A 12,867-nucleotide genomic window follows, 5' to 3' on the forward strand; every position below is an offset into this window, starting at 1 on the left:
AAAACTATAAAAATCATTGTTCAAATAAGCCACCCTTTTAATGTGCAACACAAATACAAAAACCATTGACAACACTTTTAAGATTTGACATGATTTTAATATATTTCAGATAAATAAAATAGGCATATATTTTATTTATTTGTTGTTGGGTTTTTTTACTAAAAAGTACATTTTAAGTTGGTTTGAAGCTCAAGCCTCTGCAGTCATCCTGTCAATAGCAGCCCAGTCTATTTTGCTCAGACAGCTGCTGGTCTCAGACAGATTGTCCAACCAGTCCATGTCTGCATCACCACGTCTTGTACCAGTGTCTTTATCCAACAGATACTCCTCTGGGCCAAGAAGGTTCCTGTCTCCTGAGGTGGACTCCAAAACATTCATGATGTTATCCTCTTCCATCCTTGTCAGCTCTCCAGGGATCCCTCTCCCTGCAGGGGTTCTTCCTATAGATCTGCTTAGCTCCATCGTTCTCTGGTGTCCAACAAGTCTTTCCTCACTCTGGTTTGCTGAGTGCAGTTTCGTTTGGCTCCTCGGGTCATGGAGCATACCCCGTCTGGTCACCTGAGACATACGGTCCTTTGGTAGAGAGGTCACTGATGGAAAATTGAATGCCATAAAGCGAGTTTAGAAAATATCTCAATGCAGAGAACCGTATGGAGCTAAATGTGGTCTTACCTGGCCTATGTAGTCCCAGCCTCTTGCGGTAGTCTGAAATCTTTGCCGCAGACCAAAGAGCAGACTGAGACCGACCTTGTCCAGAATCAAGATTTTTTTCAACACAGGTAGTTTGACTGGAATCCCTAAGAAGAAGACTAGCATCATCACTAAATCCACTGCGGGATTATTCATGCTGCATGATAACACAAGCTCCTGATCAGATTTCCACCACAGTGGATACCTTTGCCTGTCATTAGGGGGAAGAGCAGAGCTGGATCTTGTAGCTTTGGACAGTGATGGACCTTCAGACATGGAGTTGTTGAGCAGAGCTACAGAATTGGAGGAGATGCTACCGGCCAAAGAGCAGGCCTCACGTGTGCGCTGACTGTACTGCTCCAGAAGCAGGTTCCTGTTAATCAGAGAAGCTTCCTGAGCGCTGGTGCGTCACAGGACTGGAATATCTCATTTCACAAAGTCAGCGTGAAAAAAGATTACCGTAATTTCCCCTGTTATTTCCACAAGAAAATTGAACTATTGAACATTTACATTTAATTAAATTTAGGACTTTTTTTCCTCTTGTACAGACAATACGAAATTGCACATACGTCTCTTTTTCCACTCTCATTTTCTGAATAGCTGCTAGATTCTTGGTTTTTGGCTTCTGTAGAGGAAAAAAAAGGAGTGTTTCTGAAAGTGATTAAATATGAACTCTGACATAAAATACTGGTGATCGCTCTCACCACAGTTACAGCTGTAGAAAAGGGCTTGTTCTCCCTCTGCCTCAGGCTTTCCCTGTGTTTCTGATAAACAGCCAGTCTTTCCCGCTGTTTCTTCCTCATCCATGTCCTCAACTCTTTCCTCTTGTCTTCCTGGAGGGTGCGATTCTGCGGCATCCAGCGGCTTTGCTGTCGATCGAGCCTGCAGCGAGTTACATCAGCTCGCTGGTCAGTCATGGTCACGTTTGTTTCGGCACATTTGGACAGGACGGAATATTACGAAGGAGCTCACCTGCTGTCTTGTTCAGTTTGTGAATCGGTCCAGTCCAGGTCAGGTGGAGATAAAAACCCTTCTCTCACCAACTCATCTAAGATTTCAAATGTATCGGATAGTCCAGACTGACCCAGATTCTCAGATTCCTCCAACCTAGAGATAAACAGGGGGAGGGGGGGAGCTGTGTATCATCTGACTGACGTATGGGTGAAATGTAGCCTGACTCCACCAACGTCAACAGAAGCTCTAATTTTTATTATTATTATTATTATACTCACAGTGAAGATATTCCAGATGTGTCAGGCTCAATTCTTGTTTCTGCAGGAATAACACAAACGTTAAAAAAAACAGCTCCGTCCTCAAATGTGTCCGTAACCAGCTTTATGTCCAACCCAAAAGTCAGTTTTATAGAAGTGATCATTAAATTGTGTCTTTACCCTGAGAGTGGTGGCGGTTGGAAGGACCTTGGGAAGATGTGGGATAAAAACTCCACAATTTGTTCGGAGCCACAGATTCTTTTGCCAGGTTTTCTTCACTATCTTCAAAGACACTTGCATGACTGGAAATGCTCTGTCTTGGCGTCCAGGCTGTTGTAAAATAATGATCATTAAAGTGTGTCTTTCTTACAGAAAAAAGTTGTATTGTTTCTGTGTTTGGGAACATGGAATGTAACTATTGATGCAGTTTCAGGATGTACCTTCTCGTGGAAGAGCCAGTCTGACAGTTTTCTTGACTGCACCGGCGTTCTTCACATTCAGAGGGGAGACTGATGTCGTTTCAGTAGACTTCACCAGCTACAGGCAGCAGAACAAACAGGAAATGACATATGTTGTATCAAAAATATACATTTTTGATATGTGATTATTTGATACCATTTTGGTGTTAGAAAAATCCTTCTCCAAAGAGTCTGCAATTCTCTGTACAGCAGCTAACTGAGCATCCAACTCAGTCAGATGAGAAGAGAACCAGGCTGTAGAAGGGTTGGATGAGGCGCGGGGGGGTGCAACCATCTGGCTGTTTATTGCCCTACAGAGTTCAGATTTCACCTCTTCTGCTGCGACTTTCTCCGCGTCTCCGTTGGTCTCAATGTGGCTGAGTGATGGAGACTCATCAGCAACAACTAGTGTATGATGAACGAGGAAATGGTCTAATATTAGCACAGCCTCTCTTAATTTGTACACATCTGACAGGCAGTAGTGGACCTCAGAACAAATACCCGTGTGAGTGGTGCGTTGCTGGAGATCAGCTACAACTGGAACGTTGGGTTGTGGCTCAGAGGTGGCAGCAGAACTCCGAATAACAGATGTTGCGAGCAGATGAAGCTGAGCTGATGTCGGCGAGGATTTGTAGATGGGAGTGAACTCTGTTCCACCTGGGCTGAGGTGGAGCGGCAAATCCTCGTGTAGGGTTTTACCTTCCAAATCCACAACACTTAAGAACTGGCGGCCATTGCTAACCTGAGTGGGGAGAAGTAAACTAAAGGGCTCCACTCGCGATGCTTCAGGCTAATATATTTGGGTACTTACCAGATCCTTTTCTGGCCACTCTGGGATCTTCTCTCGCTCAGTGCAGAACTTCTGATTTCCTGGACTTTGTGCTGGACATGTTAGATTAAAATGAACGCTTCATTTCCAAATGGAATGACAGGGATCTGTAAATTTCAAATCTACTTACATGTGGGGCTACTGACAGACACAGCTTTGTCCACAAGCACAGGAGAGCGAGCAGGTTCCGTGTTTGTGAAAGCATCGTGGCACTCTGGGGGATTTTTACATGTGGAGGCAAAGGCATGGAGCTCAGCTGAAGTGGACATGGCCTTGTCCAATAACATTTGACCAGTCAGAAAAGACTCAGAGGACCCTGGGAAACAAAAGGTACATTTAGCACAACTGAAACCATCACATCCACTTCTTGATGGAAGAAACAGTTCCTGGGGATCCTTATTATTTCAATATGCAATCAGGTGTGAGAGGGACACAAACCACAGGGAATGGAAGCATCGCCTCCACGAGTGACTGCTTCTTTAGCTGCAGGTTCTTCATTTACTGGCTGCGGATGTACAGGAACAAACAACAGAATTATACTCATTTCCATAATGATCACAATAAATATTTAAACAAAATAATTTTACCTCTGTTGCAGGGATGATGGAATCATTCGGTCTGAACGTGACCTCTGTTTTTGACCTTCCCTCCTTCTCCTCCCTCCTCTTCTGCCTGTAAATGCAGCAGAAACGCACAGTGAGCAACAGAATCCTAACTAATCCAATAAAATGAACAACTTGAAAAAGAACATTGGATTTCCTCTTGCTGGAGATGCAGCTTGGCAGTGTGTCGGCTGCGGCATTAGGTGTGACGTGCAGCTGCCCTTGAGCTGCTTTAGCACTCTGTTTCCTGCCAACCGAAGCCTTAAACTCTTCCTCCAGGGAGATGAGTGGAGTCACTGAGGCTGAAGGAGGCACCATGGGTGACATCTGTGGCAGATAAGTCAACATAAGCAACGATGCAAATTTACAGGAAGGCTCATTTTTTAAAAAGTGTTGACGTAATTCTTGCCATTCTCACTCCAGATTGTATCTGCAGCAGTTTGAGCATTGGCACTTCCCTAATTGGAGCTGCAATTAGAGCGCAAGGTCTGGAGGAAGGTGCCGGAGCTATTTTAGGGAACATGATGTTGCCTTGTGGAGCAGATGTACAACGCAGCAGACGGAGGCCCTGCACAGGCGCCGGTGTGTGAGCGGTGGTCACTGGAGGAAGTAGTGGGAACTCTTGCTCCCTTGTTCTTTCTGATTTCTCAATCCTGGGTTGAGTTGGACTAGGTAGAGAAATTAAACTGAGCAGCCTTTTTGGGATTGAATAACTTGTTTTTTTATCTTCGGTCCACTTTGACCCGGTGTGGGTTCCGGGGTTTGTAGCGTGGCCTATCTGTGTTGGGGGGTAGTGTGAGGCGGGGTGAGATGTTGCAGAAGGATGGAGGTTGAGAATCTTCACTCCCCAGACTTGGGCGGCAGGCTCTTTTTGGGGATTAGCATTAGCAGGCGGGAACACTGATGTGTCATGACCATTGTCGGTCGTGGCCAGAAGCCCCTGTGAGGGAGGGATTAAACTCCTGCACTCCTTAAAGTTCAGCTCTGCGGCCTGGACAGAGAGGGGCTGGAGATCCTGAAGAGAAACAAGTTAAGTTATCCTGACTGTTTCTAACTGGCATGTTACTCAATATCTTAATGAAAGAATGCAAATAAATGCTAAAATGTAACACGAGCTATCACGTATGAAGTTATAAATGTTAATTGCTGGGGGGGGTTAATGGCTTATGAGTCTGACAGGTTAAGGTCTAACAGCACAACCAAGTGGTGGAAGGGGACGGCAGCTGAAACGCCGCCTGGACAGACAGGACCCACCTGCCCCTGAAATAAAAGCAACCAGCAAATATAACCATCTAGGAGACTTGATCCTCCAAAGATCAAAACAAACCCTTTCTAGTAAAGATCATTCATATGGACTCATGACGTGTCATAGGCCCAACAGTTATACCTGATGACCAACAGCTGCATCAGCTGTAGAAGGTGGGTAGATTGATGACTGATTATGATCAGGATGATGACAGCCTGGTGAGGAGAGGTTCTCTGTGCTGTGTCTGGCTGCCTGGTTTGTGGCCATATTTGCCTTGTGGCTGAAGCCTAGTTGAGGACCACACGCTTGCCTCTGAGGTGCTGTTTGAACAGGTAAGGTGCTTGGCTGAGGGAAAAGACTGACAGGCTGTGACGCTGGCACATTAGGCTGTGATATGTTCACATTAGACTGGGACAAAGAGTAGCTCTGCTGAGCTAGTTGAAGGTTAGAATACGAGGCTCCCAGAACTTCCATCAGGCTCATGTAGTTGATGTTCTGTAGTCAAGGACAAACAAAAGGGTCGGTTTAAAAAGTGAGCAGTGCAACCTTTTACTTTGGGTCAGTCTCTTCTTACCTGAACCAGTCTGAACAAATCTTCACCAAGGCGCTGTCTTAATGGCGGACACTGTGTAAATGGTGTCTGATCGGGGCCTATAAAATCTGAAGCAGGAGCACCAGTTGTGGAGCTTTGTGGCTGAACATTCAGAGGATCTACTGGTGTGTTGGGGAGAGACTGAAGTCTTGGAGGATCTACTGGTGTGTTGGGGAGAGACTGAAGTCTTGGAGGATCTACTGGTGTGTTGGGGAGAGACTGAAGTCTTGGAGGATCTACTGGTGTGTTGGGGAGAGACTGAAGTCTTGGAGGATCTACTGGTGTGTTGGGGAGAGACTGAAGTCTTGGAGGATCTACTGGTGTGTTGGGGAGAGGCATTTGAGCTGAAGCAGAAAGCTCTGCTTCAGAAGAAACAGTGGGAAGATCCTGTGACTCTGGTGTAAGGTCGCCTTGTGTCTTTTCAGACTGGTTACTCCTGGGGAGAAAAACAACACCCAGTGAGAACAACAAGACAGAGACTATTTGATGAGTTTAGAAAATGCCTGTGCATGCAGTTAATGAAGTTACAATGCAGGAGCAAATAATGTCTTCAAATATGTTCTTTTAAAAATCTCACAGGGAGGAAGTACTGGATATGTCTTCAGCATGTTTGGAAAAATCCAAATCTTGAAGTTTTAAACTCTGAAAAGATAAAAAGAAAAAAAAGTGACCCAAGTATTTTACAAAACAACGATAAATGGAAAATAAAGGCCGGGTAAACCTCACCGTTTCTGGTATTCCAAATATGTTCCCACTGGAGGTACTAGAAGGTGTTTCCAGGTCCTCACTGCCACAAAGTTTGTCTACAAAAATCCCACAGATGCCTTAATATCCTATGTTCCATAATTCTAGATTAGAGATTAAATCCATAATCCTACCTGCCCTTTCAGGTGAAACATGTAAGTCATGGAGGCAGAGCTGGGAACTGGCCTCCCTCTGCTGAGCATCCAAGGTCACCTGATGTGGCTCATGAAAGAGAGGAGTCCTGACTGATGCCAGGTCCTCTGCTTCATGTGTGGGAGGACCACTGCAAGGAAGAGAATTATGTAAAGATTCAGCTGAGCGATAAAACAAGGTGAGTAACAATATAATGGGAACAAAGCAATGGAATTTTGCTTTGTTTGCTGCATAATATAGAGCTGTGACATGTAGTGATGCGGTTTAGACATATTCTCAACGTGCTGCACTCACATGAAGGGTTCGGCTTGCTGTGTGCTGTCATCAATCCCAGTGATGGGTGTGTTGGCCGATCCAGGGTAACCAGTATCAACGCTGCTTTCTCTCTCCAGCTTCCTGTCCACATCAGGTTGCAGCACTGGCGTGACAGTCCGCCGTGTTGGTGGAAGCGGGATGCAAGCACCGAGGTCATCGCCGAGCAGAGCGGCGTGCCTGTGCCAGAGCAAGCTCAGGGATGTGAGGATGGCAGGTGCTGAGGCTTTGACACGAATCATTACTCCTTCTTTGGCTGTTCCTTCATTCTCCTCTCTTTGGCCGTGGCTGTTAGGTGGTACTAAAACCCTTCTGTCGGCCCATCGCACCATCCACTCCAACAGTCTGCCTAACTGGGGAAACTGCGCCTCCAATTTAGGGTCCAGGCTCTGCTGCAATTCAACTGCAGCTTCCATTGATGTCGAGGAGCCAAATATTACACTCTCTGATTGGCGTCCTGCACTTTGAATAGGGTTGGTTTTAAACCCAGCGTTACCTCTTTTCATTCTTTGGGCTAAAGACAGGCCGTTCCGCTGATGTTGGCCAAACAGACCTTTTTTGCCGACGGCAGCCCTTGATATGGGCTCTTCAGTCGAGACAGCCGAAAGTTGCAGCTCAGACTTCACATCTTGTTTCACAGGTTTGTAGCAGCAGCCAGCTCTGAAGACCGGAGGATCGCTGCCAGGATGTTTTCTCACCAGGTGATGAGTGTCTCTCTGACGGCGATGAACGGTTGTGAGCACATCAAAGGTGAGAGAATGCAGCTCTCGCTCCTTCAGTTTGGAAGAGAAGCTCTTCAAGAGTGGAAGCTCCCCTTCATCAGCACCACCCTTCTCTAGCACGTAGCTGAAGAAGAGCTCCAGGAAATTTAGATACTCTTCATCTTCTAGCTCAAACTCCCAGACTCCAAACACTGGTGGGGAGGGCTGCTCATCCTCACTGGAACCGCCTGGGTGACATTCTGACTGGACCCTTTTACTTTCAGCCTTGGCCTGTTTAGCGTCATCTCTACCTCTTTTTGCTTTTATACCCCTGCAAAATAACAAACCGCAGGATGAGCCCACAACTTATGCTTGCTAACTTTTAGGGGTATAAATATTGAAATTTAGATATAAATTTCAATCCTTAACATCAAAAATATTTTAAAAAAAATACTGATTGGAAAAAAAGAGTATTCAGCGGGAACCTGATAATATAGACCGAATCTTTAAAATATCATTATATATATCAATATCAACTATTAAAGATCTGTAAAAGCTGAAAATTCACCTGGATGTGGCTCTACAGTGTGTCTCAGGAGGAGCAGCCTCTGATGTATTATCTTCTGTGTCTTCTTCACTGCACATTTGAGGACTTCCGGGGTCTGATAAGGTCCAGGAGCTCAGGCTTGTGCCCAGAGAGAGTTGCCTCAACAGAGCCATCCCATGTTTGCTTTCTCTGTCCTCCTCTTCCTCCTGCTTCTCCCAAAGATGGAGCTCAGGTGGAGCCAGGTGCCTCTGCAAACGCCTGAGATGTTTCTGCCGGAGTCTGCGTTTGTCTTGAATCAGAGTCATCAAAAGCTCCTCATCATCACCCTCTAGTGACCAGACAAGGAAGGGAAATTTTAAACAAATATCTGGAGTGGGAGATTATCCAGAATTATTAATAACCATCTTCTTGTCTTTTTAAATGTTAAATGTAATCTGCTTTCATACCAAGGACACTGCATCGCTTCACTCTCTGCAGCAGTGACTTGTATTTTTCTCTCAACGGGACTCTAACTGACTCTTCCTCCTCTAGGAAAGCTCTCACCAGTGTGTCGGCCGCCTGAAACACAAAGTAAAGGATGACATTCAAGCTCACCTCAGTTCAGGCTAACATGTAAAAAAGTTTGGAAAAATGTGTTTTTACCTGAGAAAGAGAGGGAAGTTCAGACAAGAGGCTGAGCAGCAGGTCTTGCAGCATCTCTTCAACGCCGAGGAAGCACGAAAAAGGCAGAAAACGACAGGCCCAGCTCAGAGCATCAACACAGGCAGATGTCATTTCTGGACCAACAGGGATCTGGGGCAGTATAAAGATAGTTAGGAGGCACCATCAGCTGCTCACATTGACACGCTCAAACACAAACGGCTACCTCTTCATGTCTACCATGCTGCCTGAGAGCCTGATACTTCCTGCAGGAAACAGAGAGCTGGTCACGGATGTGAAGCATCCAGCACAGAGCACAAAGTTCTCTGAAACAGGCTGTCGGGGAAAGAAATAATCATAGTTAGCAATTTTACAATTAAAACTTTGCGCTTATTGAGTCTGAGAGGTGAAGCATACTGATTATATGAATTGTATCAGAGTCCAGGTGTTTTTTATCAGGAGTCTTTCTGAAGAATCCAGCATGGGTGACAACCTTCTTCAAGCCCTCTGGAAAAACATACTCATCATCCAGAGATGGATAGGCGTACTTCTTCTTCATCTGAAAAACAAAACAACAGTTAGTAGCGTCAGTTAATTACCAAATCAAAAACCAAATTTCCAAACGTATCACCTCTTTCCACCAGACAATTTAATCATTATAAAAATTGGAAGTTATAAAATACCTTAAGCAACATTCTTCTGGAATGCCACAAATGGCCAATGTACCACTGGGCGGCTGGATGGCAACAATGTGCAGATCTCAACAGCAAAAGTAATCTTTGGAGAACTCCGGATACTCTGTGACGTAATGCAACTTCTGAAAACTGCCCAATGTGGTCCTAAACATTAGACACACACGTAATGTAGAATTTAGTATCAGCAGGAAGATCAGCATGCAGCAGCTGTCCAGTGACTGACCTGCGTGCTGGGGGATGGCTGGGGACAATAAAGAGGTGGAGAAGGCAGATACAGTCCATTCGGCACCAAAAGAGGGAGAGACACACACAAGGTTTTGGCTGCGTCCAGCAAAGAAGACAGAGGTGAAGATATAACATCCACTCCAGCCATGACTGAAGCTTTCAGAATCTCCTGGCTGGACAGTTGCAACACGTCCCAGTTCTGTCCTTCCAACGGTTCTAAAAGAATCATTCAGAGATGCGTCACCGATGCAACAAGCAACTCTTTTATTTTATTTCTACGCAACTGTCACCAACCTGTCAAGCTCACGTCATCTTTGCATTCTTGTGAGTTGAACCGGCTGCCGAGAAGACGTTCCAGCTCAACTTGAAAAATGGTTTTTGCTTCTAACTCGACCGGAAGGTGGAGTTCTCGCCTCCTGAGCAGGATGGAGTCAGGTTTTTCACAGCAGTAGTTAGTATAGGCTAAACTCAAAGAGACCGCCGTTTTCCAGTCCCCGAGATGATAAGCCAGCCACACAGACTCGGGGAGAAGACCCCCAAGCAGGAGCAGGTCTTGGGTGTACTCCACTGTCCACACCTCTGACAGGTGCTGCTGTCGCACTGCTCTGGACACCTCCTCCTGGCACAGTGGCACCAGGCGCCCGACAGTCAGGGCTGAGAAAGCACATTATCAAATATAAGTACGGGTCGTAAAATGATTTCACACAAACAACTGAGGAAACACACCGCGAGGCAGATGCAGCGGGGGCAGAAAGGCCACGTGGTGAGGGGGGCAGACGTAGAGGGGTTGGTTGGTGAAATAAGAGGCCATATATCTCCCGAGGTTCTGAACCACGGCACGAGCTGCGTCATTGTGAAGATCCACTGGCAACCAGGGGCAAGGGAACCAGTCGGCTACATGATACCACAGTCATGCAAAAGAGAAATGATTTACACTTGAGTTTCAGGAACGTATTGAGTGCAACGGAACACATATAAACTGTCATCATTTTATCTCAACGTTGACTCACAGCTCTGGGGGCTCTTCTGGTGTCCTGCCCTTTCTAGTATAAGTCTGGACATGTGGTCTCCAAACTCCTGGGCGTCTCTTAGTCTGTACTGGGACAGGAGACTGTACAGGAGTGCCAGGCAAAGTTGGGTCTCTTTGAAGACTCTACGATCAGAGCCTACCGACAGACAGGAATGCCGATCATGTCTGAATGTCAACACAAGGCGAGGTTTAACGGATCAAAATAGTTGTTCTTACACTTGAGGTTCTCTTCACAGATCTGTGATCGCCATGCTTTGTCCGATTTTAAATAAGAGCCAAAAAGATAAAGTTGTTCCCCTGATAGTGACACAAGTGAGAAGAAAAAGAGCACTAATTAACTCAAGCCCACCACACCCCACCAGCCTCTCTGCCACCGACCTGGGCAAGTCAGCAACACTGGACCCTCCTCCAGCGTTGCCCCCGTCGCCTGAATGGCTACTTGGATCTGGGACATGATGCCAGTAAGCTGATGCTGCTCCTCCTCCCAGCCTTCGCAGTCTTTAAGGTTTCTCAGTTCCTCCACGTACTCCTGGGTGACCCTATAGACCCACTGCCACACCCCCAATAATCTAGAAAAAGAAAAAAAATGTGACTCTTTCCAGCCAAAATATGAGGATTCATAACATCCAAAAACAATGATGGAATATTCTTGTGAACTCTGACCTGCTGGATGGCCGATGGGGAAGAGGCTGTGCTTCACGCGTAACACTGGACTTCTCTTCTTTTCTATCCTGTAGCTGAGGCACATGGTGCATATCTAAGGTGCAAAGATGTGGCTGAGAGTCCTTCCCTGCAGACAACCACACTACTCTTTGCTGCAAGCTGTAGGCGTGGTCGAGAGAATCAGAGACTTCTTGTAAGATGAGCAAGACTGTGGACAGACTGCAAGAGGATAAAATACATTGGCCAGTCTGCAGGGACTCGGGTTTGGGTGTCAAGAGGAGGCGAATCAGCTGTTGACTGAAGCTGACCAGCAACCCCAGGCAGTGGGGCCCGTCTGAGTGAATGCCATCCCATGGAAGAAAGATGAGAAGAGCTTTAAGAAGACGCAGAAGGCAAGCTTGAACTGAGATCTTCTTTTTCCCCGCTTGGACCACAGAGCCGGGAATTAACTGCAGTAATGCAGCAAAGCGCAGCATGCAGCAAAGGTTGTGCTTCAGCAGGAGGGGTCTGTTTTCCACGGTGTTTCCGAGAGACATGGCAAAAGCCCAGGCTGTTAACAGTTTACTCTGGATCCTCCCGAGTTCTCGATGAATACCGGGAGTCTTGACGCACTCCTTTTCGAAATCAGGACTGGCAAAAAATGCAGCGTCAGTCTGTGTGTCCAGGGCATGGACTGTGTCGAACATCGAGGCAAATTCCAGACGACCACCCTCCGCCAAATGAGAACCAGCAGGTGGTCCATCTACATCAGAGTCGTCCTCCAAAAATGTCTAAAATATGAGAAAAAATATGCATGTTTTAGAAAACCAATAATGGGAAAATAAGACGCAATTAAAATACCAGTACTGGAACAAATGCGTTAAAAATCTAATCCAAAGTTTGAAATGCATGTTCTTGAATATTCACTCACTTGGACTTTTTCAAGAAGCTCCTTGGTAGCATTTAATGTCCCCTGCTCCTGCAGGAAAGGTGGTAAATTGGATCCCTCTGTGTTGGTTGAGAGGACCGAATCAGTGGGATTTGGCTTGAATTCCTCAAGACTTCTTCCAAAACTCAGGCATGAGACAGAGTTCAGCCAAGCCGTCACACCACCCTGGAAATGAGGAATATTAGGAAATGTGGGTTTTTTCTACAGGCGGCAAGAGCTGCATCACTGATATCATCTTAACAAAGTCCTGATTTTTCACCTGTGATTTCTCCAGTTTTCCACTGGCTTTTTCAAGGTCCTGAGTCGTGTTTTTTAGAAGATCTTTCAGCAGGAGGGCAGCAGAAGGTTTACCCAATACCCTCATAACTGTGGCCATGTAGCCATCGGACACGATGAGATATAACAGCCGTGGATGCCAGGTCACAGAATACCGCTGCCTTAAGACATCCCGTACTGACTGGCTGGAGCTCGACAGAGATGCCTCCCCTTTCCCAGGGGACAGGTGTGGCCTGCAACAGGACCGGACAATGTAGTGGGAAAACAGAGACAGAAATATTTGGATGACAATCATTTTCAATATATGTGGGGCAATTTAAGTCATT

The 12,867-nt window shown here is 46.1% G+C and overlaps 2 protein-coding genes across 6 annotated transcripts in view; one reads left to right on the plus strand and one right to left on the minus strand.

The window, feature by feature from the left end:
- Positions 1-13: 13 nt before the first annotated feature.
- cplane1 (ciliogenesis and planar polarity effector 1) overlaps positions 14-12,867 on the minus strand; it is a 15,181-nt gene continuing 2,327 nt past the window's right edge. Inside the window, exons 10-48 of one of the 4 annotated variants that reach the window (XM_029837151.1) lie at positions 12,525-12,774; positions 12,248-12,430; positions 11,338-12,107; positions 11,053-11,243; positions 10,891-10,971; positions 10,655-10,810; positions 10,371-10,538; positions 9,939-10,298; positions 9,643-9,860; positions 9,408-9,563; positions 9,142-9,283; positions 8,951-9,060; positions 8,728-8,877; positions 8,532-8,643; positions 8,107-8,413; positions 6,820-7,869; positions 6,507-6,655; positions 6,355-6,431; positions 6,206-6,270; positions 5,943-6,064; positions 5,611-5,903; positions 5,178-5,531; positions 4,200-4,805; positions 3,948-4,117; positions 3,776-3,860; positions 3,627-3,693; positions 3,319-3,504; positions 3,171-3,241; positions 2,861-3,101; positions 2,517-2,764; positions 2,342-2,438; positions 2,082-2,231; positions 1,923-1,962; positions 1,663-1,797; positions 1,395-1,572; positions 1,260-1,315; positions 896-1,063; positions 673-797; positions 14-590 (exon numbers count right to left, since the gene is read on the minus strand). In XM_029837151.1, coding sequence (XP_029693011.1) covers positions 190-590; positions 673-797; positions 896-1,063; positions 1,260-1,315; positions 1,395-1,572; positions 1,663-1,797; positions 1,923-1,962; positions 2,082-2,231; positions 2,342-2,438; positions 2,517-2,764; positions 2,861-3,101; positions 3,171-3,241; positions 3,319-3,504; positions 3,627-3,693; positions 3,776-3,860; positions 3,948-4,117; positions 4,200-4,805; positions 5,178-5,531; positions 5,611-5,903; positions 5,943-6,064; positions 6,206-6,270; positions 6,355-6,431; positions 6,507-6,655; positions 6,820-7,869; positions 8,107-8,413; positions 8,532-8,643; positions 8,728-8,877; positions 8,951-9,060; positions 9,142-9,283; positions 9,408-9,563; positions 9,643-9,860; positions 9,939-10,298; positions 10,371-10,538; positions 10,655-10,810; positions 10,891-10,971; positions 11,053-11,243; positions 11,338-12,107; positions 12,248-12,430; positions 12,525-12,774 — 8,488 coding nt within the window. In that variant the 3' untranslated portion in view covers positions 14-189. Of the gene's footprint in view, positions 591-672; positions 798-895; positions 1,064-1,259; positions 1,316-1,394; positions 1,573-1,662; positions 1,798-1,922; positions 1,963-2,081; positions 2,232-2,341; positions 2,439-2,516; positions 2,765-2,860; positions 3,102-3,170; positions 3,242-3,318; positions 3,505-3,626; positions 3,694-3,775; positions 3,861-3,947; positions 4,118-4,199; positions 4,806-5,177; positions 5,532-5,610; positions 6,065-6,205; positions 6,271-6,354; positions 6,432-6,506; positions 6,656-6,819; positions 7,870-8,106; positions 8,414-8,531; positions 8,644-8,727; positions 8,878-8,950; positions 9,061-9,141; positions 9,284-9,407; positions 9,564-9,642; positions 9,861-9,938; positions 10,299-10,370; positions 10,539-10,654; positions 10,811-10,890; positions 10,972-11,052; positions 11,244-11,337; positions 12,108-12,247; positions 12,431-12,524; positions 12,775-12,867 lie in introns of all 4 variants that reach the window. The other 3 variants (XM_029837150.1, XM_029837149.1, XM_011604907.2) reach the window with 3 other exon arrangements.
- LOC101079590 (protein FAM222A-like) overlaps positions 10,181-12,867 on the plus strand; it is a 24,349-nt gene continuing 21,662 nt past the window's right edge. For both annotated transcript variants that reach the window (XM_029837167.1, XM_029837166.1), the window contains exon 1: positions 10,181-10,194. The gene's annotated coding sequence lies outside the window, so the exon portion shown is untranslated. The remainder of the gene's footprint in view (positions 10,195-12,867) is intronic.

Source organism: Takifugu rubripes, chromosome 6 (assembly GCF_901000725.2).
Source record: "Takifugu rubripes chromosome 6, fTakRub1.2, whole genome shotgun sequence".
Classification (NCBI taxonomy): Eukaryota; Metazoa; Chordata; class Actinopteri; order Tetraodontiformes; family Tetraodontidae; genus Takifugu; species Takifugu rubripes.